The sequence below is a fragment of the Bombus terrestris genome, chromosome 14 (genome assembly GCF_910591885.1).
Source record: "Bombus terrestris chromosome 14, iyBomTerr1.2, whole genome shotgun sequence".
Lineage (NCBI taxonomy): Eukaryota > Metazoa > Arthropoda > Insecta > Hymenoptera > Apidae > Bombus > Bombus terrestris.
Window position 1 is genome coordinate 7,100,887 of NC_063282.1, and position 26,673 is coordinate 7,127,559.

Genomic DNA, 26,673 nt, shown 5'->3' on the forward strand with positions numbered 1-26,673 from the left:
CCCCGATGCTTTCCTGGGATTTAGGCGACGGATTAATTCTGTAACTTCTAGAGAAGTGAAAGGTTCGATAGGAGGAGACATTTGGAAGGGAGAGTGCAGGTATTTCGTTATTTCCGCGGCAATATTGGAGGAATGAAGTTTAAATGAGGTTAGATAGGTAATTGGCGAACAGGTTGACTTTTTCTATAGGGCTACGCGCTCATCCACCTTGCGGATAGCGAATTGGAACGCGTGAGTTTCCTGGAAGCCTTCTATAGTGAGTAATTGGAGTCAACTGTGGGAAACAGATTGGCAAGATATTTTTGGAAACAATCATGTTTATAGTTTTTAATAATATTGGTTAAATTCCTAGTTGCGTTTTTCAATTTGCATTTGTCGCCCGGTGTTCTATGACTCTGCCAAACTCTTCTAAGTCTACGTTTTTCTGTGATTTTTTTAAATATGTGATGGGGGTATTCATGTTTATTGACAGAACTCTTAGTAGGTGTGGAAGAGCGGATAGCGTTTATTATGCTGGTGTTTAAGTATTCCGTGACTGTTTCAATATCTTCATTTGTTTTTAGGGAAATTAAGGCTGATGTTGAATGATTAAAGACTTCTTTAAAGAGCTGCCAGTTGGTTATGAATAAATCCATTAGATGGATTTTCGATAATTGTTGAGCTAATTGTTGCAATAATGGGGCAATGATCTGAAGAGAGTTCTGCCGAGGAGTTGATTTGGACATATCTTGGTGAGATATTTTTAGTTATGAAGAAGTCAAGTAAATCAGGTATTTTGTTAGTGTCAATAGGCCAGTATGTGGGTTCATATATGGTGAGATAGTTGAGTCTGTTAGTGTTCATGCTATTCATGAGATTTTTGCCTCTTACTGTGATAAGTTCGTTACACGCTCCTAACCCTAATTATAATGTGAACCCGACATATATATGTCGAGTTGACGTTAGGATTAGGGTTGTCGATCGAGGCTCCTCTATGGAGCTCCGATCTGGGCAGAGGACTTGATAGCCAACCGCCGCAGTCTCCTGAAGGTCAGGAGATTGCACAGGACGGTGGCCATCAGGGTCTCTCGCCACAGGAGATTCTCGCGGCACTGTTGGCGAGCGAGAGAGGGAGAAGGGCCGTGACCTCCTTCTGTGAGCAGATTATGCTTCGGAAGGAGGCAGCGGAAAAAGTGAGGGTGCGGAGCTCCCACCCCGAGAGGATCGACCGGCGGGGGCGCGGCAGACGCCGCGGGCACGCTTGGACAAGGCGCTCCAGGGCCGCCGCTCCAGGCCGGTGGGGGTCAAAGTTAGGTGCTGATAGATCAGCGCCTCGGGACTGCCAGGCAGTCCGGTAGGGAAGTCCGGAGCCCCGTACAGGACCCGAGAACGGATAACTTCCTCTCATACAGTCAGCGCACTCCGATTTCTGCCCCACCGATATTCGGCGGCACTTAGAGCGTTGGCTGTCGTCGTCACTTTGGGAACCAGGAGCTTAAAGTGCGGCCCGAACGTCCATTGACTGTCGATGGTGAGGCCATCACCTGAATCGCCTGAACTATCCAAACAAGTCTCTAATTGCAACGTTTATTAGAAAAATATAAACGACATTATCTTAAGGTCTTCAATATTTTAAAAAAATACTTTTTATTTTACGACTATAACGAATACCTCGAAAACTAAGACCAGCTGGCGGTTACATGTATAGGGAAAGATAGTTCAAAACGTTAGGCTTTACGAAATATTGCAAAATCATCGAAATCGAAGAAGACGGAACAATTCTACAAGTTCTCCCAAACTTGTTTCCTATTCGACTTTATTCGACTGTTACACAGAGAATCACACGAAGTGAGGGAAAAAAGTCAAGGAGAGCAAAAAAGAAAAGAACTTCATTCTAATAATATTTGATTTGTACTTATCGATGTAGATAACTTTCATTGAAAACTAGTAATCGCATCTATTCATATTGAAAAACGACATTGCTACTAAATTGTATTAGATTATGAATATAAAATAAACCGAATTGAGATTTCGAAGCAATAACTCTGTATTGTATGTGAAATTTTTCACATTATGACGGGTTCTCTGCAGTTCCTGTCAACTTTCAATATGACACCACGTGAAATAGTCTAATTTCAAATTTGAATTCCTATTTCCGCCACCAGGGCGCAGATGGCTCAGCTACGTATCATCAGAGTACTAAACTACTGAATATAGATGGAATATATATCAGTACATCAGAGACGAATAGACGAATGTTTCCCAGAAAAAAGTAATTAATAATTAACGAATATTCAATAAATTAGACGGAAAAGTATGTCTATCCTTGTTGCACACTATTACTCTCCTTATCTAACATCGTCTGAGATATCTCCTTGCCATTCTATATTCTTGTTAACATTTCTCGATTTTTAATCAAAGAGCACTATATATTAAATAGGAATACTTATTCTAATAATGATTGATAACAAATAAAATACTTACCTTGAATTAAATCTGCGATTGCACTGTAAAGGAATACCCGGGTACCAATATATTATTAATGTAATATTAACTGTTATCAATAAGTTATTCCTTACTTTATTAATGATTTATTAGAATTTATCGTTTTAGAGAATCTCAGAAGTTTAGGTAAAAGAAGCACAATTTGCAATTGGTTTTATTAAAATCTTTTATTCAACTTTTTAAATCCAAATACAAATTCATATTTAAATCATAATTAAATTCTACACTGAAAATTAAAATCAAGTGAAGATATCAATCTGACAAGGACATTAACAATGATTAATCAATATTAAGTATAGACTTTCTTTTACTTTATTTTGTGTCATTTACAATATACACTCCTTTGTCTTATAAAATAGAACACTGTTTACAAACATATAGCTATAATTACTTAATATTGAACATTCGTAAACTCATATTAAACTATAAATCATTCATAAATCATTAATGTTTAATACTATTTAATACTACAATGTAATGTAAATCATTCATTACTCGTATAACTATCACATTAGTAATTTATTAAATTTACTGATTAGATTATAATACAATAAAATTTGATTAAACCAATGTACACGTATAAAATACGATAATGTGTATATAATACGGTATTGCTAAAATTATACCTTACAGTTATCAATATTTGTAATCGTAATCGTAATATAACAGTTTGACATCACGGCATCAATGATTCGCGGTATTCGCACGGTGAGTTTATCTTGCTACGGTTTACCGGATGAATAATTACCAACTATGTTTAACACGAACAATATAAATGAAGACCTTTATAATTAGTGAACAATCGTGGGATCATTATTTTTTAAAGTGTTCTGGCTCTTATTATCATTGCGTTCGCCAGAACAACATAACCTCTAACGAAATATGTTTCCGTCGAAGGATCTAGGAAAATCGGATTATATCAGTCTAAATATCCAGGATAGTGCAACATTCTCGCGAGGATCATCACGTAGTCTCTGGAGGGTAAGTCATTAAAGTATTCTTTACCTATACAAATACTATAGATTTCTTTAAAATTTTTATTAAAAAATTGCTTTCAGTGTAAAACTAAAACTCTTTTGTTTTTTTAGCAATGGAATCAATTGTCAAGGTTTCAGAGAAATATTCTTTACTTTATAGTCATTACGATCATATTAGTTATATTTTATCTGTTACCTGGCGATAACAAAAATGGAGTTTTAGATGAAAGTGATTACAATAACATAGAGGTAGTGCAAGATACTCCTAAATATGAAAAGGTATATTTATTTCAATAAATACTATTGTTGTTTAAGAGAATGTCTTTTTATATTCTCAAAAAATATAATTTTTAGCCAGTAGAAGATATTGTAGTAGATAATGTAAATCAGGAACATAAGGGAGGTGGGGAGGTTATTGAGGAACCTGAATTTCAACCAGAAATAAATCAGGTAGATGATGATCAAATTGGAGAACCACCTCAACCTAAGCCGAACACACTCAAATTTAATGGTATCTTTATATGTTTGTAACATAATTGTTAAGCTGATTTTGTTAATAACATTATAATTATTTATTTTTAGGACCACAAAATAATAGACAAAAAGCTATAGTTGCAGCATTTAAACATTCATGGAATGGATATAAAGAATATGCTTGGGGATATGATAATGTGAAACCAATATCAAGAAAGTACTATGAATGGTTTGGCTTAGGGCTTACTATAGTTGATTCTCTTGATACTATGTACATAATGGGCTTAAATAATGGTAATATTCGTGTTCTATATATTCTATATAGAATTAAGAAATATCCATAAAACTAATAATACTTACCTTTTATCTACAGAATTTTTAGAAGCCAAACTATGGGTTGAGAAAAATTTAGTGTTTACTTCAAACAGGGATGTTAATTTATTTGAAGTTACGATTAGAGTATTAGGAGGTCTATTATCCGCATATCATCTTTCAGGTGACAAGATTTTCTTAAGTAAGGCTGTAAGTTGTCTCTGATTTTTTAAAGTTATAATGATATTACTGAAAAAAATTTGGCTATAAAAATTGACGTACTATAAATCGTAGACAGCGTTAGGGGAACGTATGATGCCAGCGTTTTCTACTTCATCTGGTGTTCCTTATTCCGACGTAAATCTTGGTACTAAAACTGCACATGGTCCTAAATGGGGTCCTGATAGTAGTACAAGCGAAGTTACTTCCATTCAATTGGAATTTCGTGATTTAAGTCGTAGTACAGGAGACCCTAAATTCGAGGTAATTACGGATAAATATTAGCTTTGAATGCGTTACTATTTGCATTATACGTAAGAAAGTATGCAATTGTTATCCTTTAGGAAGCAGTAGCAAAAGTTTCGGAACATGTACACCAGTTAGAAAAATACGATGGTTTAGTACCCATTTTCATTAACGCTAATACTGGACAATTTAGAGATCATGCAACAATTACGCTTGGCGCTCGTGGTGATAGTTATTACGAGTATTTATTGAAACAGTGGCTTCAAACTGGGAAGACTATCAATTAGTTAGTATTTCATCATCATTATCTATTGGGAATTTGTTTTTCTCGTTCTTGAACTTGTCTCATGAATTTATGATAATCATTTAAATTTGTAAATGCTTTTAGCCTACGAGATGATTATCTGTTAGGTATTGCTGGAACTCAAAAACACTTAGTAAAACGTACAGCAATTAATAAGTATCTTTTCATAGCGGAGCTAGTTGGAGCACACAAAGAAATAACACCAAAAATGGTAAAATTTTAAATAAATTTTAACTTTTAGTTAAAACATTTTTAACAGTTTAATATATCATGTTATTGATAATGGCTGTATTTATAGGATCACCTTACATGTTACTTGGGAGGTACATTAGCTTTAGGAGTACATCATGGTTTATCATCTGATCATATGGATTTAGCTAATGAAATTGTAAAAACTTGTTATCAAACGTACGCAATTCAACCCACGTTTCTCGCTCCAGAAATCACATACTTTAATACTGAGGTAATTATAATAGTTGTCTACTTGGATAAAAGTTATCATAAAAGGATACAAGGATATTATAATTTTAGAACTCAAATGGAGAAAAATCAATGGATATGTATGTGAAAATGAATGATGCACATAATTTACTCAGACCAGAGTTTATTGAAAGTCTTTTCTACATGTGGTATTTTACTGGTAATAAAACATTTCAAGACTGGGGATGGAAAATATTCCAAGTAAGTAATTATGTAAAAACTGAAATATGAAACTTTTATTGTGTTCTCAGTCATGCATATATATGTATAATTTAATAGGCTTTTGAAAATTATACAAAAGTGGAAAAGGGATACACCAGCATTGGTAATGTAAGGATCGTTTATAATACACCACAAAAAGATATGACAGAAAGTTTTTGGTTTGCTGAAACTTTGAAATACTTATACTTGTTGTTTGATGATACAAGGCAATTAATAGATTTGGATAGATGGGTATTCAATTCTGAAGGACATCCATTACCCATATACGAATCATAATCAAGTTTGGTCACAAAATTTCATGTATAAATTTGCACCATTAGAGAAATCTTAAATACCTTTTGAGGCCAGTGAATAGATATCCTGATGTCATACACAGATAAGAAATTAGTCGAATTAATGTACTTTAAAATACGAAATAGATCTTCACTTTAGGCTACAGTATCTTCTAGGGATAGTTCTTAAATATTACATTTTCATAAAAACATTTTTTGTCCGTTAGTCACAGAACTTATGCATCTGCTAGTGATTAACTGTTTCTACTCAATTTTTTACTGATTTCCCAATTCAAAGGTGTATTTTCGAATTGATCGTTATAATCTATTTCATAACAAGTAACTTAATAAACACAATACAGAACATATTCCAAATCACACTTTTGATAGTGTATAAGAATTGTTGAGTACAATATTTAAAAAAAAAGTTGAAAATAATTGTTCTCTTACCTAGCCTGATATACCAAATCCTTCTCTTTTTAAGACAAGTAGAATTACTTCATATATTTACAGAATCATTTAACTACAACATAATAATACAAATCATCTACGTTATTTAGTTAAAAAAAAAAAAAGACAGGAAACTCTGTTACAATATTTAATGAAACAAAAATTTTTAAAGCGACACAACTTTCAAATAAGAAAAGTTACTTATGCTTTATTCTTAAAAATCCTAGTCAAATTTTTTCTTTCTCCTTTTCTTTTTTTCTCCTTTTTTCTTGTTAGCAAATGTGCAATATTCTATTTTTTGCATAATCTAATATTTAGTTCTTCTAGTTAAAGTAATTCATTCATAAATATGTACGATACTTGAAAACAAAGATTAATTTATTACTAAGTGATATAAATTGATGATTAGGGCGTTCTATTACTTTTTAGAATTTATTATAGAAATATCTTTATAATAAAATATTCTATACGACATACATGTATATTGTGTACTGAACAATTTGAATTGTAACTAAAAATTTATAATAATCTCAACTCATTATTTTTCATCATAATTTAAGCCTTATTTATTGCACATTTTTTGTATAAAATATTAACAAAAAATTTTACATCACTATTATAGATATTGAAATAAACAAGAGCAATCAATAAATTAAGATACTAAGAGATATATCATGAAAATATATCACAAAAATATATAGCTACTTCATTTATAAAATAGTTATTGATAGTACTGAACTATCAACATTTAGTGAAAATATTAATGTAGATTTAATTGTGTATTATCAGAATAATTATTTTACATTAAAGAGATGAAACTTTCAATTCTGTTTCTAAATTACAAAAAATTACAAAACATTATGGGATAAAAATTTAAACTATTCACATGTATACATCTCACATGATCTTTGAAATTATGTAAGTTATGTAAATTAAACTGGATTTGTTAATGATTCATTTTTACTTGTATATAGAATGTTATACAAAATATGGTATCCTCAAGAAGAAATCTTTTTAAGAAAAATAAAGTTTTCAATTTTTCCATTTAAAAACTTGATTCAATTTTTAGAACCAAGTTAGGATATTATTTTTAAACATGCATACTTGTCCATCCAGTATAAAAATTTAGGTAACTTCAATGTTACTAAGCATTTGATAAAATTATCAAAAAGTAGTAATGAATATAAATTTTATCCTTCTAATACATATATATATATTTGTTTCGCGGTTTCATTCTTCAAGTGTACATACTTTTGATTATGCTGTACAATTTAATGTTTGTTCCACTTTACAACAAGCATAGTTCATTTCACAGAGAAAATATAAATAGTAGTAGTAGTAGTAGTGGTAGTAGTAGTAGTAATAGTAATAAAACTAATTAAGTCAGCTACATATGTTATACTATTGTGGATTATTAAATTGCACTTTGTGTTACTTTTTATTATTTAAATATGTTCTACTTGCAAGACAATCGACGATATGTATTCATATTTTTTGTAATGTTTAAAAAATTTTAATGCCATTGAGAAGTAAACTGTATGAATATACATTTCTTATATAAAATACAATTATATATAATTTGTCAAATAATTTTACGATTGCGCTATAATCTTTACAATGAAATAATTTCATTATATCTATGTACCTTAATGTTATATATTAATGAAATATAATTTGTTATTATAAAAAGTAGAATTTGGAAATTTTATAATAGTTGAATTTCTTACATTTACTTTTTGTTAATTACTTATACAAGTAGCAAATTTGTATAAATGTGAGTTTTGTAAAGCCTTTTGAACTGATATTAATTGAGGCCACAGTAGTGCTTTTCATTTATACAATTTCATTTTGGAATATATTTACAAGATATATCATTTTTATTACTTTTTGTTCAAAATAATTTGATCATATTGTTTTGGTTTACACGATTATTTTCAAAGTATAACGGGTGTAATTATAAGAATGTATCAAATTTGTCCATACTCTCTCTTATTTGTATAAATTGCAACTTTTATGTACAATTTTCTCCTTATGTGATACCTTAAGACTTTATACTATTTATGAATGTAGAATATTATTTTGTAGGATATTGACTTTATTCAAGTAAATTTGTGCTTTTAATTAAATCCCCTACACAATGAAGTTTTAATATTTAAATAAATTTACGGCACTTAAGCAGTCTTTAAGGATAATTAACATTATGTCTCTTCATTCTCTTTAATTTTATAATGGAACAATATGTATGGGTAATGAACTTGTACATATTCCAATATTATTTATATATACATATGTATATATATATATAAAATTAGTGGCATTGCATGATCTTTAAGAAGAAAATACTATAAGTTAATAATCTATTTTTTATACAAACTATTACCTTTTAATCCTTTGTTTGGAATAATGTATGAAGCACTTAAAAACTAATATGATATCACTATGTAAAAATAGGAATGCATGGATAACTATCATGCAGAATTTTTCTATAAGATTAAATTCATTGCTTTCAGTTAAGACTTACAGCCAAATAATTTTTCTTTGACATTTAGATGACTACATTTGATTAAAAATATAAATTTTATAAATTGGAATGAAATTTAACAGTCTATGAAATATTAGTGATTAAATTCTTATAATTATAAGATACTTGATCAATTTGTTATATTAAAAATGATACACATACTTTCCAGATCTAATATATACCTTAACTATAAGATTCCAACTTTTTCCGTTTCATGTACTTCATAAATTTTACAAAATAAATAATTATTTTATAAAAATATTGGATTCTTCAAGTATCATATCAAAATTTTATCATTCCCAAAATATGTTCCTAACATATATTTCAGATCTTTCTCTTTTTTCAGTAATATGAGAAAATCCGAGATGAGCATACATTTCTTAAATGCAATATAGACATTTAACAATATTTAGGAATTAATTATTCGATTAACAGCCTGAATTATTGGAATTCCATCAAAGCTCAATAATTCGATGGGAAAAGAATTCCATATAATTGACATTCTTTTCGTAACCATGTTAAGTCGTGAAATGAATATAAAATGATTGCTCAACGCGAGAAGAATTCTGGCTGTTAAAGTATTACACACTCGCAACACTGCTGCGTGAAATATATACAATCTACAACGCAGGAGTCGTTTTCGGGTTGAGTGACTGGTTTTGTCGCCTCCGAGTCGATTCCATTCTTCTCAATTTTCGGCTGTGGCTCGGGAACGGGCAGTACGGTCTGCGTGATCGGTACTGCATTCTCAATCATTTCCGTATCGGTGTCGGCATTCGATAATTTACTCGCTACCGGAGTAGTAGGTGTGGTCGGTGTGATCTTACCAGGACGCGCTTCATCTGGTACATCGTAATCTACCAAAGGTATAGAAGTCTGCAGAGGTGGGGGTGAATCATTGGACATGATGACACTGAAACAAAACTTTCTTTAGATATTCTTTTCAATCTCTACTTTAACCTAAATGTTTCATTTTAACTCAGGAATAACACAGTGACTTTACGTCTACAACAGACATATTTTGGTCATTTAGAGGTGTACATTTAAAATATGTAAACAATTTTGCAAAGACCCACTAAAATGTTTTCGAAATATATAGTTCAGTTATAAAGCTCAGATGTTGAAAAAAAATTAAACAACCTTTTTATCTACAAGTAACCAAAATGAATATCCTGCTGGGGTCATAAAAGACCTCAGTGTGTCATTCCAGGGTTAGTTCTATCTAAAATCAAACATTTTTCGATGTAGAAAAAATGTTTCAAATGGAAAAATATAAAATTATTTTGCTTATATTTTCATTTTAATAATATGATTACGATGTAAGAGAATATGGTATAAATTTTAATTTTGATCAAGCTCATTTGAGTTTGAGAAACGACGCTTCCTTAGCGTATGAGACATGAAGACCTAGGACTGATACTCGTGAAAAGTTCTATAGGAAAACTTAAAAGGTGTATACATTAAAGATTTCTGTAAGTTAAATTCAAGTTATACATCGCCCCATTGATGTGATCAACTGGTGCTCTGTTATTCAGGCTCGTCACGCAGTTGACCCTGGTCTCTTTACTATTCAACTCAAGTTAGTCTTACTCGTGCTTATCGCAATGCACCTAAAAAATCATTATTTAATTCGAAGTACACTGAATACTTGTTTTCTTAAATGAATCGCATCACGATTACTATGTATCTTACGATTTATTGCGTGACAACAGAATTACTACTACATAGATCTTTACGTATTACTACTATACAATTCGCAATTATACAATCATTAGAGTGAAACTTTAATTTTGGAAATAACCAAAATAAAAAATTAAATATTCGGTACAAAAGTATGTAATAATGATACTAATATGGACGAATACACTAAAGGCACTCTTTCATTTACGTTACAAAGGGTTTCTGTCTTTTTCTCTCTCCCTCTCTTCTCTTTAAGTACTTCATAGAAAGTGTAAAGAAGAGGACACATACCACCTAGCTTTCAAACACGGTTGCATTCTATTCTTTTCTTCAGACGTCAGAGTGGAATAAAAAGATATTTGCTTGGCCATTTTGTGGATATCTCAGATTTCAACTGATTAGAATCATGCCATCTCACGTAAAAATTTGCTGCCTCGAGATTTGTCTTTCGAATCGTTTATCCTTTTCCATCAACGCTGCGAATAGAGCGTCACACCTCTCCTCCTGTTTTATTCCAAGTTCACACATCACTGATCACAGTTTGCGTTATCGATTTTTCGTACATATCAATCGAGCAAAACGACGAAACTTAAATTTTCCTCCTTTTGGCGTTTAAACATGCAGTATTACAGTGGAGAAAACAAATTAGTATGAAAACATATTAAATTTATTGTCCTATATCGAAAATACTTATGAGATTTTGAATTTAATCCCAAAATAGTATCATTGGATTATAGTTGACCATAGCAATTTATAATAGATTATAAAAATTAAATAATCCAACTCTAAATTGTTATAGTCCTCAATGGTCCAACGACAATAGTTAAGAAATATTAATAAATTATATTTTACTTTTATTATTACTATAAATTAAAAAATAGAAGAAAATTATTGTTAGGAGAATAAAAGCCGCGTAATTGTTACTTCGAGAACGAAAAAATGGAGACACTACTGCAAATAAATTCCTGTAGCTAATCAAGACTAATTATATGACAGCAGCTTTTATTGATTAACTACATGCATTGTCCATTGAAATATATTTGCTTAGAATAAAACGGCCGAGCTCCGGTTTATGCATTCACGTTTATGTGAAACACGGTGGCTTTCACATGCAAAGTATGAAATTAGAAATTTTATAATCAAAATTGTTGAACTATTCGACAATAAATTTTCATTTACTATTAAGATTTCATTGAACAAAAAGATAAAAAATCACCTTCATATACGATAACATTACATACTTGATTTGCAAGATGTAACATTTATTCGCGCTTGAAGGTTTACAAGAACAAAGTTCAAAGTTACAAAGAACATTTTCATAAGAAAAAAAGCAGGCATAAAAAGACGTTACATCACGAAAAAAAGCTGATCGTAATAAATAAATAACAAAAACATGGTTTTATTAGCATGTTCAAAATAGACAATCTTACTTCACTTCATAAATTATGTATGTATATATTACTTTTTGAGTCATATAGAAATAATCGATAAAAAGATCGACAGAAAATCACGGTATCATTTTAATTCTACTTACGATAATTCGATAACATCGATAGTTATCTCGATATTCGAATCACTATTGTTCGTTAAATGGAAAAAGAGTTCATTATAAATATAATTTCTGTATTACTGTATAAATTAATTAATCGTTTTAATACATTATTTCATCAAACTCTAACAATAAAGCTGAAGAGTAAGGAATAAGGAAAAGGCAGAATTTAATTAAAACCACTTCATTTATGTAAGTGACAAAAATAACTAGGGAAAACAACTATTTTTAAATCCTACACAATTGAATTGTTACAATATTTAAAAGAACACCAAATAATGTACATAGCAAACTGTGAACCTTTTTCCTTTTTCTCCCTATGTCATTAATAGCTTGTGCAATGATAATGTAACCATTACAATTAAAGACAATAGAATAAAAGAAGAAATCTATCTTATCTCTATAAAAAATCCAGCATCACAAAAATCACAAAACTTCACATTTATGTCAAGATTCATCTACACATTCACCAGTCACTAGCGCAAACATAGTTTAATAATTGTATTTACTATTTGCATTAATAAAGTTACTAAAATTTCATTAATATATATTTAGAAAATTATTTGTTGCAAATAAGAAAGAATTTTTTTATAGAAATATCCTGTATGCCGCGTAATACGAAGAGTTCCTGCTACGACCGAGAATCCACGTTGAACTGTCTGATCTTACTACTAATGCTCTCCCATCCCGCGTGTATAACAGTAGTGTCTCGTTAAGTGGATAGAATTTTGCTTCGTTAGGTGGCCATTTCTATCCCTACCACTTCTTGAGATATCTGGTGTTACGTCTGCCGTATGTGAGTACAATAAACAAATGTGTCAGGTGTCGGTATGTCAGTGTCATTCACTGAAGAAGAGAGATACTCGATATTTGCTAGAAACATACATCCCTCGATAACTTGCCAGTTAGCCTTAACGAAACAGTATTGTGTATATACAGTCAGGTATAAAAGTCTACATTCCATTTTGTATATGTATCCCATTTATTAAAAGAGATTAAAAACGTACCTTTTTTACAGAGTTTACATCTACATATGATACAAAATGACATAGAATTTATTCGATATTATGATTTTCGTTAATTTGTAAATAAAACTCAATTAATCCAAAGAATTGCTAGAGATAAAATCTTTGTTATAATATTCAAAATTTAAGGAATGTAGGAGGACTTTCGTGACTGACTGTACTTTTCACGTGGGCCACAGGGACGTATCCTCCAACGAAAACCACCCCTACCTTCTAATCTAAGATCGGAAGAATGATTCAGGTATAAAAACTCGAGAGGAACTTTCAGAACATCGTCACAGAATATATGACTGTTCTCTGATAATAAATTATTATAAAATATACGAATTATTGAAAACAAATGCAATTGTAAGAAATTAGTTAGGATAACATTGATTTGCAATATAAGAAATGTAATGATAAATACTTTATCGATATATTATGTTTGATAAAGTATTTCAAATGAAATCTTCTGATACGCGATACGACATAACAATATCTGTAAAGTAAAAGGATCTTATTGGGGACAACTTAAAAAGAATATTCATCGAATGAAAGTTTCATAAAACCGCAGGCGGGATTAGTATCACTTTTCAGAAATTACATAAGCGAAAAATCTATTATTAGAATTACGAATATAAGGAATAAACAAGTCTTACGAAATTATTCATATACAGGTTTCATCACATAGTCACATTGAAACTAGTTATTTTTTGTAATATATGTTTACATACAAAATTACCGTAATACTCCATCAATAAAAAAGAATTATTTAAATCAAATTAAGTCGATTTATATTTAGTATTATTATTATGCTCAAATATTCTCTAGTAGATTAAATACTTGTTATAATCCCTCAAATTTTCGTAATTGCAATTGGAAGTCACTTATCTCATTGCTAACATGAAGGGCAATTCACTTACTGGATTAGTTTTCTCTATAGTTAGCTACAAACGGATGCTAAAATCTCTAATCTTCAATTAAAATTATCTAAGAAACTATAGAATAAAACTAATCAAAATTATCAGCCTTAAAAGAATAAAATTTTTCGAAATGAATAGTATTATGTTCTTAAATTTTGCAAAAGAAAACATATAAGATAACGAGATCGTAATATTATATATAAATATTCTGTACAAATGTTTTTAATAAATTGGGACAATGTAGAGATATTACATATAAATATTTTGTATGAATTATTCTAATAAGTGAGAAAATATAAAAAAACATGTAAATGTTCTGTATGTATTTTTCTAACTAAATATAGGGAAGTTTCAAGTAAAATCAATCGAACGACGAACAAGGAAAGAAACGAGAACTAGAGAATCGAAATTGACCGGGAGAACGAGGGTGAGAAAAGAATGCTTAACCTCGAAATCTGGGAAATCGGCTTTTGCTGAACTTACTCGTAGGAGCCACGCTGTGGCAACGGATTCTTAAAACGCATAACTTCGTGATCAGTAAGATAATTATTGAAACAAACTGACTCGATTACGCCTGTTTACGTTCACAAATGACCGTACACGGAACCGAAATTACATAGTATCTCGATTTCAACGAGCGGCGAACACGCAGACACACGAAAGACTGGCAAGAGACAAGCGAAGTATACACTAAAGGGGGAGCAGGTGAGGTAGAGACGAAGCTTGCCGGGTGAACGGCGCACAGTGGGGTACATATTTTGTAAAGTCACGTTTAATTTAAATAAATTATTATTTTGATATAAAATAATTATAGAAGGCTAGTTTTTAATAAGAAATATAGTTTAACAATATTTTTTACTCGACCTTGCTAATTTTTGTTAAAAAAACTATTTTTGTAGTCCTCCAAAGCTAATATTTCCATTTTCTTTTATTCTGTAAATCATACAGGCGTCATATAAATTTAATTTTGACTTTACATAAAATATTTTATAGTTAAAGACTTAACAAAATAATTTTGAGATTCTGCAACTCTTTTTTACTGATATTTCATTCTACAATTCTTGTATCAATTTAATTTCAGATGACGCTAGTGGTAAACGAAAAAAAGACGCAAGCAGTTATCGTAAAAAAATAGCTGATACAAAAGTAAAAAGCTTGAATAAATATGATACAAACGTACTTCTCAAGATTCCACAATCAAAACTTGGCAGTATCATCTAAAAGTTCTCGAGAGTCATTTCAAACTTATGTCATTTCGTAGAAGAGTTAAATGACGAAACTGTTGACTTCAAAGTATTGCATTACTTCAAAAAATCGTTAATTTGTGATTTTGCAAAAAATGTCAATGAAGCAGAATTAAAAATATCGATCGCTAACAAGGCACGCAATAATAGCAAACACGCAATTTGCAAAACTTTTAATTCTCTCGAACTTTCTTCTCGAACGTGACATAGATCTTCTATAATTTGTCCATAATTGCGAAAAAAATTATTTGGTTTTATTTTCATTTATCTATTCCATTAATATACAATTAAGAAAGATTTATTAGTGACGTTAATCTATTATGATCGAAGCACTAGAGACGAATATCTTCTAATTATTATGTAATAGAAACATAATAGTCTTATTAAACAGGGTTGTTTACAACGCGGGATATTACTAATGAGATGCGCATGCAATAGACTTTTGAATCTATCACTTATCTATTATCTATCTATCACAATATACATAATTTCTTTGTTTTTTTTTTTTTTTTTTTTTTTTTAATAAATATAAATTTTTCATTTCTCTTTACATATTACACGACAGTATAGATTTTCTTTTAGATAATATACTAGTATAATTTAATAATTGAAAATATTTGATTTATGTAGATACAATTTAAAATACAAACGATTGAATACATATTGGTCGAGACCAATGCACCCTTCTTCTTGTTACTATATCCCATTGCTTAATATATTAAAAGGACCGGATGTATTTTTACCATGGCCAACCTTTTCTCTCAGTGTGTGGTTATGAAGTTCCTTTTAACGCTCTATGAAACTTATTAAAAAAATATTAAAAGGTACTGGAGATAATTATTTAATAAGCACAGTGAAGAATATCCTAATCATTTTTTTTCTTTCCACAACACATTAATTATACATAAATATAGTATTTAAAGTGTGAATACTATTTGTGGATTTTAATAAAAGTGGAGATAATGATATATCAATTTCATCATACTTGTTTGCAATTGTATTGTTCTGCATAAAATATCATTAATCTTTTTAAATCGGTACATATTGAGATTTCACCGAAGCATATTCTCTTCAGTTTGACTTATTCCATCTTTTAATGTACATATAAGCAAGGCAACATAAAACCGGTTTTAAAGCAAGATGGGCACAGAAGAAAAAATTAAACCTTTCATGTCAATAGCTTTCGAAAAAATTTACTAGACATATTATTAGATAAAACTTAGATAAAATTTCGATCTTGTACAACATGAGTATATACGAATAAATAGTATAATTATTAAATATATCATATGATTAAGAAATTTTCAATCAATTTTTTCAGAAATTACACTTTTTTAATATACATTGAAAGATGAACATAAAATGCTTATGATTAAATATATTAGTTTTAATCCTTTTTTTTCTTTATTATTATCTCTATTAGTAGATTATTCTACAGTGTTTCAATCCTATATACATATATCTATATATGCACAAAATTTAGTTTTTCTTTGTTTTCATAAAAAATAGAAATTATAGAGACGAAAACGAATGTTTATATTTGAAAGTAGTTTTAACACGTATTACTGGTGCATAGATTGCTCTACATGCTTATTCCGCTTACCTTCAAAGATGACAGATTAAATTACTTCTTTACCTTCGTGGAAGTTACTGGACACCACAAAGAGTTTGACACGAAAAATTAAGATTTGATGAAATGGACAGAAGGTCAAATACAAACATTCCATACAAACATTTTCATAGTTATTATTCATATTAATTACTACAGCTATATGACATTAATAAATTATGATTACACTAAAGCAGATATGCGAATCATTCTAAATATACACATGAACATTAAAATTCCTCATTTTCCTATGTTGCATGACCGCCGATCAATCGAATTTGATTAAAAATCCACTAGACACTGAATGTTTATGCAAATTCTCTAAAATATTATACCGGTGCCATACCTTGAATAATTTAAATTTGGAACATTATATTAGACATTGAACATTAATATTGAACATTATATTGAACATCCTTTTATTTCATATGCATTCTGTGCATTTTGCAAGTTTAAATTTTTCGTAAGCCCAAGCACATCCGCAGTCTATTGATCATATTGCATTAATATTTTCAAAATATGAGTCATACGTTAATATCTAATATAGATTAATATGTACAATTACATATATATATTAGCTTTGATCTTAGTTTTATATACAAATGTCAGAAAGAATTCTTAGATTTATTTCTTATAACTAATCAAGCAGAATCCAAAAATTATTCCAAGAATTAATCCAAAAATTAAGAAATATCTGTCAGACTTCATATCTCTGAATCCAACAGTAGTATAAACAATAAAAAGTTATAAATAAATATTTATAAACAATATCTTTTGATAAAAATTCAAAATATTTAAAATTATTTAAAATACTCAAAATTATTGTATAAGATAAACGTAATTACGTAAATATTCTAATATACAACGTGTGGATATACAGAGACACAGCAGTAACATGAACGGCTGTCCACGCTACTATTGCAACGAAGGTGATACGAATGTTAATGACATGATAAAGTTACAATACCACAAGGCAAAATCAAAAACTGACATATTATTCCCTTAATCACTATTTTGTAACAATAAAATGTTTACCTGTCAGATGTGCAAGGAATTTCTTCCGCGTAAACATCAGCACGCGTTGTTATCGTCCCGTTTCTCATCGTACCCTAGTTGTCGCATGACAGAAAAAGGAAGTCGGTGTTGATCTTGTAAGTCAGTTGTCGTTGACGCCTCAATGATTCCTCATTGCATTCGTCTCATGAAATCATCTCTTTGCTTTGGCTTATTGAATCATGCATAGATATTCGGTTCTGATTACGTGTTCGATATTCAAGGCTTTCGCATGCATTCATTATCACTTTCCCGTCTTACAATTTTTCAATTGTCACAACATTTTCATATATTTTTTTTTCACTTCAGTTATGTTTCATCGTAATGTATCTTGTTTCAAACATCAAGTCACGTACAAAGATGCTAATTTGTAAATTGTATTTAATTATCGTAATTGCATTTAATTATATAACATAGATCGTTCTAAAAATGGGGAAGATATATTTTAAAACTAAAAAAAAAAAAGATAAAAGAATCTTATCGTTATGAAAGCAATAACTCAAAGTTATTTCACTGTTGTATCCTTAAATATTAATGCACAATGACAATGCACGAAGCGAACCCAACCCCACCTATCACTTCGATGGCTCGAAACCGACTAATGGCTTAATGCTCAATGGCAAATGTTCTATCCTGTAGTCTTATAGAAGGACTATCATATCAGTTTAAAAGAGTAGAAACTTAATGGGCTATTTAGTATCATGCAAGAAACAATTTAGATATTAACCAATAGTATTCGCTTTTACCTTGCGAAACAAAACTTTGAAAAAAAAGCTAAATGATAATATAAAGAAGGAGAATGAAATCTTGTAAAGTGAAAATAGAAATCCAAATATAGAAAATATACTGAATAAAAATGAGGATCCTTTCGCTAATAAAAATTTGTTATGAATAGATATTTTTTAAATCTAAAGGCAGTGATTTTACTACACAATTTTCAACGATAAATTTAAGAATAAATAAGATAAATTTAACAATTTTCAATAATAAATTTAAGAATAATATTTATGTTTTTGCGACAATATTAGTAAATTAGTGGAATCTCTTTAATGTTCAAATCTTACCTTTTCAAGGGTAAAATTAAAAATATTAGAATCACTAAAACGAAGATTTTATCAATTGCTGCGCATGCGTAAGAAGCATTACAGTATCGTTACTTCTTGTGATTACGTCGTTTATGGCTAAAGAACCGCTTTCATTTACTTTACGTCTTTTGATTGGAGTCAAATTTTATAACTTATTGGCATCTTGTGTTTTTTTGTATTTAGGCAATTATTATTGTTAGTAGAACTTCGTAGTAAAAAAGAAGAAGGAAACTAAGAGAAAGTTAATCATGGGCCGCTATAGGAGGTAAAGTATACACGCATGTAGATATGTGGAAATATATGTTATCAATATGCTCAATGTTCAGCGTTAATAATCGCATATTCGAAATGAATATATTTGAACTGCAACTGTTTATGCATTAAAGTAGAATCAAATTACATTCAAAATAAGAAGTAGGAAGCAAAACATAACTATTAGAAAATCCTATGACATTTATGATATTTTTGCGACAATTATAACCTTCTGCGTATTTCAGGGTAAGCTTGGAAGAAATTTGAATTTCTAAAATGCATCGTAAAATTAAGATTTTCTGTCATGGATTTTATATATTTCAAAAGTAGTATATAGCTTATAAGATAATTAAAGTAATAGAAATATGTTTATTTTTATTTTTATAAATCGAAATAAGTCTTTTGTTTGGAAAATGAATTTTATGACATAGAAATAGTAAGATTTATACTTGAGTATTAATAATACTTGTGTATTTCATTTTTTAGTCCTAGTCGTGACAGAGATAGGAGACGTAGATCTCGCAGTAGATCTCGTAGCAGATCACCAAGAGATAGAAGAAATTGGGGTAGTAGTGGAGGTAGAGATCGGGGTGGTGGCAGACATAGCCGTGGTCAACCTGGAGCAAATTTAAGAAAACCTAGATGGGATTTAAGTCGACTGGAACCTTTCAAAAAAGATTTTTATGTACCACATGAGGCAGTTAAAAATCGTGATTTACGTATAGTTGAACAATACAGAAGCGAAAAAGAAATCACTCTAAAGGGGAAAAATATACCTAATCCTGTATTCACATTTGAAGAAACAGGTTTTCCAGACTATGTTCTAAAGCAGATAAAGTAAGCATTTTTTTCAGGTAATAATTTTGTTCAAAACAAAAATGCTCCAAATGTATTAGTAGCTATGAAGTGCAAATATTTTACAATGGTGATATTAGAATTTGTTTCTTAAGTTTAGAACAAGTATCCAGTATGTGATGATATGTTGTACATTGTCAAGAATACTATCAGAACTTAAAACTTGCTTATTCTGGAAACTTTACTTTCATCAAATCAAGTAAGAATGGAGCTGAAATTGTTAGGACTTTAAGATAATAAGAAAAAAAATACTAAAGAACTAAAATTAGTTAAAATGATTAAAATAGCTACTGAAAATTTTGAATTAAGATATGTATTACAGAATGTGAGCCATTGATATAACAGATTATAATAGAGATGTTGTTATTTATAATTTTCAGGCGACAAGGTTTTACTGAACCGACATCAATACAAGCACAGGGATGGCCAATTGCTTTAAGTGGAAGAGACATGGTAGGAATTGCATCAACAGGTTCTGGGAAAACATTATCTTATATACTCCCAGCAATTGTTCACATTAATAGTCAACCTAAGTTAGGACGAAAGGATGGACCTATTGCTTTAGTGCTAGCACCAACGCGAGAGCTTGCACAACAAATTCAGCAAGTTGCTAATGATTTTGGTCATTCCTCTGGTATTAGAAATACTTGTCTATATGGTGGAGCACCGAAAGGTGCACAGGCCAGAGATTTAGATGGTGGGGTAGAGATTGTCATAGCTACACCTGGTAGATTATTAGACTTTCTTGAATCAGGGCGTACAAATTTAAAAAGGTGTACCTATTTAGTATTGGATGAAGCAGATAGAATGTTAGATATGGGATTTGAACCTCAAATTAGAAAGATCATAGAACAAATTAGGCCAGATAGGCAGACATTAATGTGGTCAGCTACATGGCCCAAGGAAGTAAAAAATTTAGCTGAAGATTTTTTAAAAGATTATGCTCAAATTAATGTTGGATCCCTACAGTTAGCTGCAAATCATAATATATTACAAATTATTGATGTATGTCAAGACTACGAAAAAGAAAATAAGTAAGAAATTAAAAATATCTATAAAACTGTTGGAAAGCTCAATGAGATTTTACTATTAATTTTATTTTCGATTATAGATTAAGCACACTTTTAAAAGAAATAATGGCGGAAAGTGAAAACAAAACTATAGTATTTATTGAGACAAAACGCAGAGTGGATGAAATAACAAGAAAAATGAAATGTGATGGGTGGCCAGCCGCTTGTATACATGGTGACAAGACACAGCAAGAAAGGGATTGGGTTTTACAAGGTGAACATTTTTAGTTGGATACTTACAATGTTTTAAAGTATAGTTGAAACTAAATTTTATGTTTAATTTTTAGATTTTAGATCAGGGAAAGCGCCAATTCTTGTCGCAACAGATGTTGCTGCTCGTGGTCTTGGTAAGTAAACAATTGTTATTATAATATAATAAAATATCAAGTGTCATTGATCATTTTCCTTTGATATGGAGAATGAATTGCTCTAAATCACATTTCTACCAGTGAGCTTAATAATTACTGCAGTATATGAGATATCTTGTTCTGACGTGATATTAAAAATATAATTACTAAATGGAGAATATGATAAACTTGTTAACATTAAAATTATCCTACATAAAATAAGAATCTACTTTTTATCATTTTTCATTTTTTTGATATTAATACAGATGATTTTTATATAATCAGAACAAGGTTTCATTGATCTTTTGAACCACTTTATGACTGAAAAGAAAATAACTATAAATTTTTTCATTAAAGTATTGATAAGTAAAAGTTAATGAAAATTGTAGAAATTGTTCAAAATTTTAGATATTAAAAAATTTTATCTTTTGAAAATAAATTAAAATTACAGATAATAGATACGTAGTGTTTTAAATGCATAACGTGGTTCATTCAGCATTTCTAATGTTTGTGTTTATTTTGCTTCCTCACTTTTTGCTAAAGGTAATAATTTTTAAATAATACATGCGAGAAAGGTAGTAAAAACAAGTTGCAATTGATTTATAAAGGCAAGCTCTTGATTTATAAAGGTACAGAAGCAATTGATCTAATTAAAGAGAAAGCAAATGAATTCTAAAGTCAGAAACAAGTACTTGTACAGTTCATAGTGGAGATGTAAGGTGTTACTTTCTTAAAGAATTGAATAACTTCATAAAGTGCTGATGCACCATTTTATATTACTATATTTGTAACGTAATTATAACTTGAACTTAAGGTCAATCTAATAACAATGTTCTATGCTTGCCGTAAGTCACAGATGATCAAATAGGAGTTTAGAGATATTTTTTCTCATAAAATCGCCTTCATTAAGATTATCAGAATTCTGTTAATAATAGTTGATAAAAAAAGATAGAATAAAAAATTCAAAAATAAAATGAAATACTGTAATACAAAATTCATATTGAACACAGGAAGATAATAAGATAAACATGTACCTAACGCGGTTGGATCTTTGTTTGTATTGCAGAGGCACATTGCGCGCAGACCTACGCCGGGTAATGCAAAGCAAATTGGGGGTGCCCGCCGCCTGTTTGTTCGGTGGTGCACTAGTTTGCATTGTCTGCGCTGGCTGCGACGCGTGCCTCTATACGTCAATTCCGTGAAAGGCCAGTCCGGGCCAAATCGGGGTCTACTTTACCTCCTACATACTGGATATCAGTTCTACGCTACGCTGTACGCCATCTGGGCTGGCCAAGTCGTTGTTGCCAGAATAGAATCCCCTGCGCTGGCCGCTCAAGCTAATCAGACCCAACAACGGTCCAATGAGGCGGTGGCATGGTAGCTGATGCCAGAGCCTCTAAGTGTGCCCTGTAGCAACAGAATGGCGGAGGCTGTAGCTGGAGCGAGCGCAAACAGCCAGGCCCTGCCCGTACGTTGCTAGCGACACTCACCCATTGCCTAATTTTAGTATAACAGTAATCTTAAATTAATTGCTATATATATATATAGCTGTATAAGCCACCCAGAAAAAAGGTAATTTGACTGTATCAACATTCCCATTCAATGAAATCTCAGATAATTTTTTATTAAAGAGAAACTTCGCTCGATATCTAAATGTTGCGTGATTGTTTATTTGGAAGATATAATTGCCTAATTGTGTATTAAAAATTGTAATTATATTTGAATTATGTGTATATCTGAAAATTTATCAAAAAAATTCCGTTAAATGTCTTCTAAATTAAGAATTGCCCAACATTTCATTTAATCAAAAATATCTTAGATTTCCTCAAAAAGATGTAGTACAGTTCAAATGCATTTATCTGGGGGTCTCAATATGTACACTTTTTGCATATACATATGTAACAAAATGTTTTGTAAAATCTGACATACTGAAGTGTATGAGAAGTTCTTGAATAAAAAACAAGATAATTCTTGATATCTTCTTGTGATCATCATTTACCAACTTTATATAATACAATAAAATTCTCAAAGATTATTTTATACATAAAATTATTATACATTATTATAATTATACATTATGTGGAAATTCAAAAAGTTGTTGATTAATGGTCACACAATATTGCCAAGAACTGCCTTGTTCTTTTTCAGTTCAAGAATTTTGAATATTTTATAAAACATCCCATATGTGTATGTATATATATTTATGTATATTTCTATATACATACACACATGTATCACTTTTATATCCATTTGAATTTACATTTCCTTTATCTTCCTGAATCCTTTATGATAACTATATCATTACATATTCACATTATACTAACTATCATATCAAATAAGGTTCTATGTATATCAATTCTGGTTTCTTTTTACTTAAATATTTATATTGTTTTTCAATTATATAGACAAATTAAGAATATTTGTATGTATTTCAAATTAAATATATCTTTATGAAATTGAAATATTACTTTTTTAATAGAAATGTATATTAAAATAAATATTATTTTTGTTAGAGAAGGGAACCAGAATTGTTTTCGCGCGGAAATTTATTTCAGCACTTTATACTTTAGTTAAAACGCTCTCTAAAGACATAGTATTCTTTTTTGTTCCTTTGATCTTTATTTCATTTTATTATTTGAACGAAGTTAAGAACAAAAACAAATATTTGTTCTTAAGAAATCTTTAAATGATACGTTTTACAAGATTTTTTATATGCGTGTGTTTCCTTTTCTTTATATATGTACATATTAAAATGCTTACAATACATATAGTCAGATAAATTTATAAGACACTCTTAGTTGAGGTGACATAGGTGAATGACTGTAGTACTACCTTTTGGAGAGCGTATTTTAATCTAAATATTACTTTAAAATAAGTGATTGAGATATTTAATACGATATTTTATATACGTCTTGCCATACTACTATCTTAACTGACGTCTGTCTGGGAGGCGGATGCTTTTGGTGATTAACAGCTAATACATAATGCTTTATTTCAGACGTTGAAGACGTCAAGTTTGTCATCAATTTTGACTATCCCTCCTGTTCGGAAGATTACGTTCATCGAATCGGTCGAACAGGTCGTCGGCAGAAAACTGGTACAGCATATACCTTTTTTACACCTAATAATTCGAATAAGGCTAACGACCTAATCCAGGTATTAAAAGAAGCGAACCAAGTTATCAATCCGAAATTACTCGAACTTGCCGATAGTAAGAGTGGTGGATATGGCAGGCATAGAGGTACTCTTATATATCTTTTACCTATTAAAATAATCTCCTCTAACTATCATTTACTCTAGCTTTTTGTACTTCAAAAATCTCTTATTACCTTGAATATGATGAAATACTTAATTTCTTTCATTTAATATTTCCAGTTCCTTAGTATATTTGCAGTAGTTTCTACGTATTAAGAAAATATTAATTAATTGAGTGGATACTTTTAGGCGGAAGAAATAGATGGCGGTCTCGAGGTGGCCGAAACGGAAAAGATCGTAGTTACTCGAGAAGTAGAAGTCGAAGTCACAGTAGGGAATACAACGGTCGTCGTAATCGTCGCAGTTACAGTCGGAGTTATTCTCGAAGTCGTAGCCCTGTTAGCAATCGTACAGGTAAGTAACGGTATGTTCACATCATGCTAAAGCATTTAATTATACTTCAGTAATATCTGTGAAATAGTTTCCCCAATTTTATATTATGTAAAATGACTTGTACGTTTACAGAAGTGATTGGTAAGAGCTACTGGAGTAGCGAGAGATGATCTTCCACGGGCAGTTAAAGACAAAATCAATTGAATATAATTAATGTTTTTTACGTCTCTTTTGAAGTACCCAATTACAAATACATGTCATGTAAACCGTAATATTGGTGTTCCACTAACGTAAACATCTAACTTTTTACGGATAATTCTTGTGCATTACAATAGATTATTTTAGAAATATAAAATGAGTGTTTTCAACGAACGAGTATATATTCTTAAAATACAATAAAATGATGCGATTAATTGAAGACATTTTAAAATATGTTGATTTTAAAAAGCTTTATAATAAACCATTCAATCTATTGAAGTCAAAAGGATTCTCGAGTAAGGTTATCGTTTCAAAATGCAAATGTCGATGTCGATCTGAGTTTATGTCCTATATTTCAATTGTAATAGATAAACATAGATTAAGAATGTGAAGTTATTATATCCACATACATATTGTATTACGTACATATTTTATAATGATCGTTGCAACATTCGACAGCACTAGTTAAATTAAGTAAGCGACAATGTGTTTAGCTAAATGGAAGATTCTATAAAGCTAATAGATGGATGATTAATTGTAGATGAGTCTAACATTTATCAACAATTAATTTGTAACACGTACTCGTGCATTTAAAACTGATGAAATAATGTACAGTATTTAATAAAAATATAATAAATACATTTTATTAACTATTTGAAAATTTATTCGTTAACTTTCTCTCATTCTTCCCTACTCTTCAAAAGGAAAGATACAAAAATGAACAAAATATTGTACTAGATTAGTTCTTTGAATATTACAAATTCCTGCCTAAAAGCAAATCCTAAATGTTCCATTTCTGCTCACTCATCGCTAAACAAATGTCTATTGAAGGATTTCTTCATCATTCCGACTGTGAACCGATTGGATCAATCTATATGAGTGAAGCTTATCTATAACACCATTATATTGTCTGGTACCCCACGTTTCTTATATCATCAAACAGAAAGTCAGAAAAAATTGCCTTCGCCAAGCAATCTTCGTCCAAATATTGACATAAAACCGCACGATATTAAAACAGAAGTCATTTATCAATTTATTACCACAGGAAGAGTATACACGGTATTCTGATATTCCTCGTAACTAAAGCACACGTGTCTTTTTTTCGTTACAGATTTTAATGTTTATAAATCCTATGATAAACAACAACCAGGTGTAGAAATATGAAAATATATGCAATAATATTCTTTAGACGACCAACAGAGGAAGAAACAAGCTGCAATCCCGAGTGAAAAGCAGCAAAGATTTATGAATGAAC

At 30.2% G+C, this 26,673-nt stretch overlaps 3 protein-coding genes and 1 long non-coding RNA gene across 8 annotated transcripts; 2 read left to right on the plus strand and 2 right to left on the minus strand.

The window, feature by feature from the left end:
* Positions 1-3,003: 3,003 nt before the first annotated feature.
* LOC100651817 (endoplasmic reticulum mannosyl-oligosaccharide 1,2-alpha-mannosidase) lies at positions 3,004-6,359 on the plus strand. Its single transcript, XM_012316385.3, has 12 exons — positions 3,004-3,192; positions 3,280-3,465; positions 3,573-3,740; positions 3,816-3,972; positions 4,044-4,229; positions 4,309-4,457; positions 4,542-4,730; positions 4,811-4,998; positions 5,101-5,227; positions 5,315-5,479; positions 5,548-5,697; positions 5,776-6,359. Exons 2-12 carry the CDS (start codon positions 3,367-3,369, stop codon positions 5,992-5,994), a joined length of 1,797 nt encoding a protein of 598 aa, XP_012171775.1. The 5' UTR covers positions 3,004-3,192; positions 3,280-3,366; the 3' UTR covers positions 5,995-6,359.
* A 1,269-nt stretch (positions 6,360-7,628) lies between these two features.
* On the minus strand, positions 7,629-18,638 carry LOC100646803. Of its 2 annotated transcripts, none has more exons than XM_003400735.4 (2): positions 18,006-18,638; positions 7,629-9,874 (listed from the first exon to the last, which is right to left on the minus strand). In XM_003400735.4, exons 1-2 carry the CDS (start codon positions 18,071-18,073, stop codon positions 9,535-9,537), a joined length of 408 nt encoding a protein of 135 aa, XP_003400783.1. In that variant the 5' UTR covers positions 18,074-18,638; the 3' UTR covers positions 7,629-9,534. The 2 variants fall into 2 exon arrangements, with proteins under 2 accessions (XP_003400783.1, XP_048267773.1); XM_048411816.1 differs by lacking the exon at positions 18,006-18,638 and adding an exon at positions 10,933-11,316.
* LOC125386275 lies at positions 11,528-14,585 on the minus strand. The gene is made up of 2 exons (XR_007226274.1): positions 12,176-14,585; positions 11,528-11,912 (listed from the first exon to the last, which is right to left on the minus strand). It is a non-coding gene; the product is annotated as an uncharacterized LOC125386275 (long non-coding RNA).
* Positions 18,639-19,173: 535 nt separating the features above from the next.
* On the plus strand, positions 19,174-26,079 carry LOC100642819 (probable ATP-dependent RNA helicase DDX17). 4 transcript variants are annotated; one of them, XM_048411806.1, is made up of 8 exons: positions 19,175-19,373; positions 19,847-20,197; positions 20,596-21,249; positions 21,327-21,499; positions 21,573-21,632; positions 24,631-24,873; positions 25,077-25,251; positions 25,353-26,079. In XM_048411806.1, the coding sequence occupies exons 1-7, from the start codon at positions 19,357-19,359 to the stop codon at positions 25,247-25,249; spliced, it is 1,671 nt and encodes a 556-aa protein (XP_048267763.1). In that variant the 5' UTR covers positions 19,175-19,356; the 3' UTR covers positions 25,250-25,251; positions 25,353-26,079. The 4 variants fall into 4 exon arrangements, 3 of the variants coding, with proteins under 3 accessions (XP_048267764.1, XP_048267763.1, XP_048267762.1); XM_048411805.1 differs by having other exon boundaries at positions 19,176-19,373; positions 25,077-25,241; XR_007226272.1 differs by lacking the exons at positions 25,077-25,251; positions 25,353-26,079 and adding an exon at positions 22,699-23,100 and having other exon boundaries at positions 19,174-19,373; positions 24,631-24,860.
* Positions 26,080-26,673: the final 594 nt, after the last annotated feature.

What these genes read in the sequence shown, in the direction of transcription:
- LOC100651817 (XM_012316385.3), top strand. Translation starts at nt 3,367, where the DNA reads ATGTTTCCGTCGAAGGATCTAGGAAAATCGGATTATATCAGTCTAAAT. An exon ending in CATAATGGGCTTAAATAATG is followed by an intron (nt 4,230 to 4,308) that starts GTAATATTCGTG and finishes TTTTATCTACAG; the next exon opens with AATTTTTAGAAGCCAAACTA. An exon ending in GGGGATGGAAAATATTCCAA is followed by an intron (nt 5,698 to 5,775) that starts GTAAGTAATTAT and finishes ATAATTTAATAG; the next exon opens with GCTTTTGAAAATTATACAAA.
- LOC100646803 (XM_048411816.1), bottom strand. Translation starts at nt 11,012, where the DNA reads ATGGCCAAGCAAATATCTTTTTATTCCACTCTGACGTCTGAAGAAAAG. An exon ending in CCGTGTTTGAAAGCTAGGTG is followed by an intron (nt 9,875 to 10,932) that starts GTATGTGTCCTC and finishes GTTTTGTTTCAG; the next exon opens with TGTCATCATGTCCAATGATT.
- LOC100642819 (XM_048411805.1), top strand. An exon ending in TATGTTCTAAAGCAGATAAA is followed by an intron (nt 20,198 to 20,595) that starts GTAAGCATTTTT and finishes TATAATTTTCAG; the next exon opens with GCGACAAGGTTTTACTGAAC. An exon ending in AAGGGATTGGGTTTTACAAG is followed by an intron (nt 21,500 to 21,572) that starts GTGAACATTTTT and finishes TTTAATTTTTAG; the next exon opens with ATTTTAGATCAGGGAAAGCG.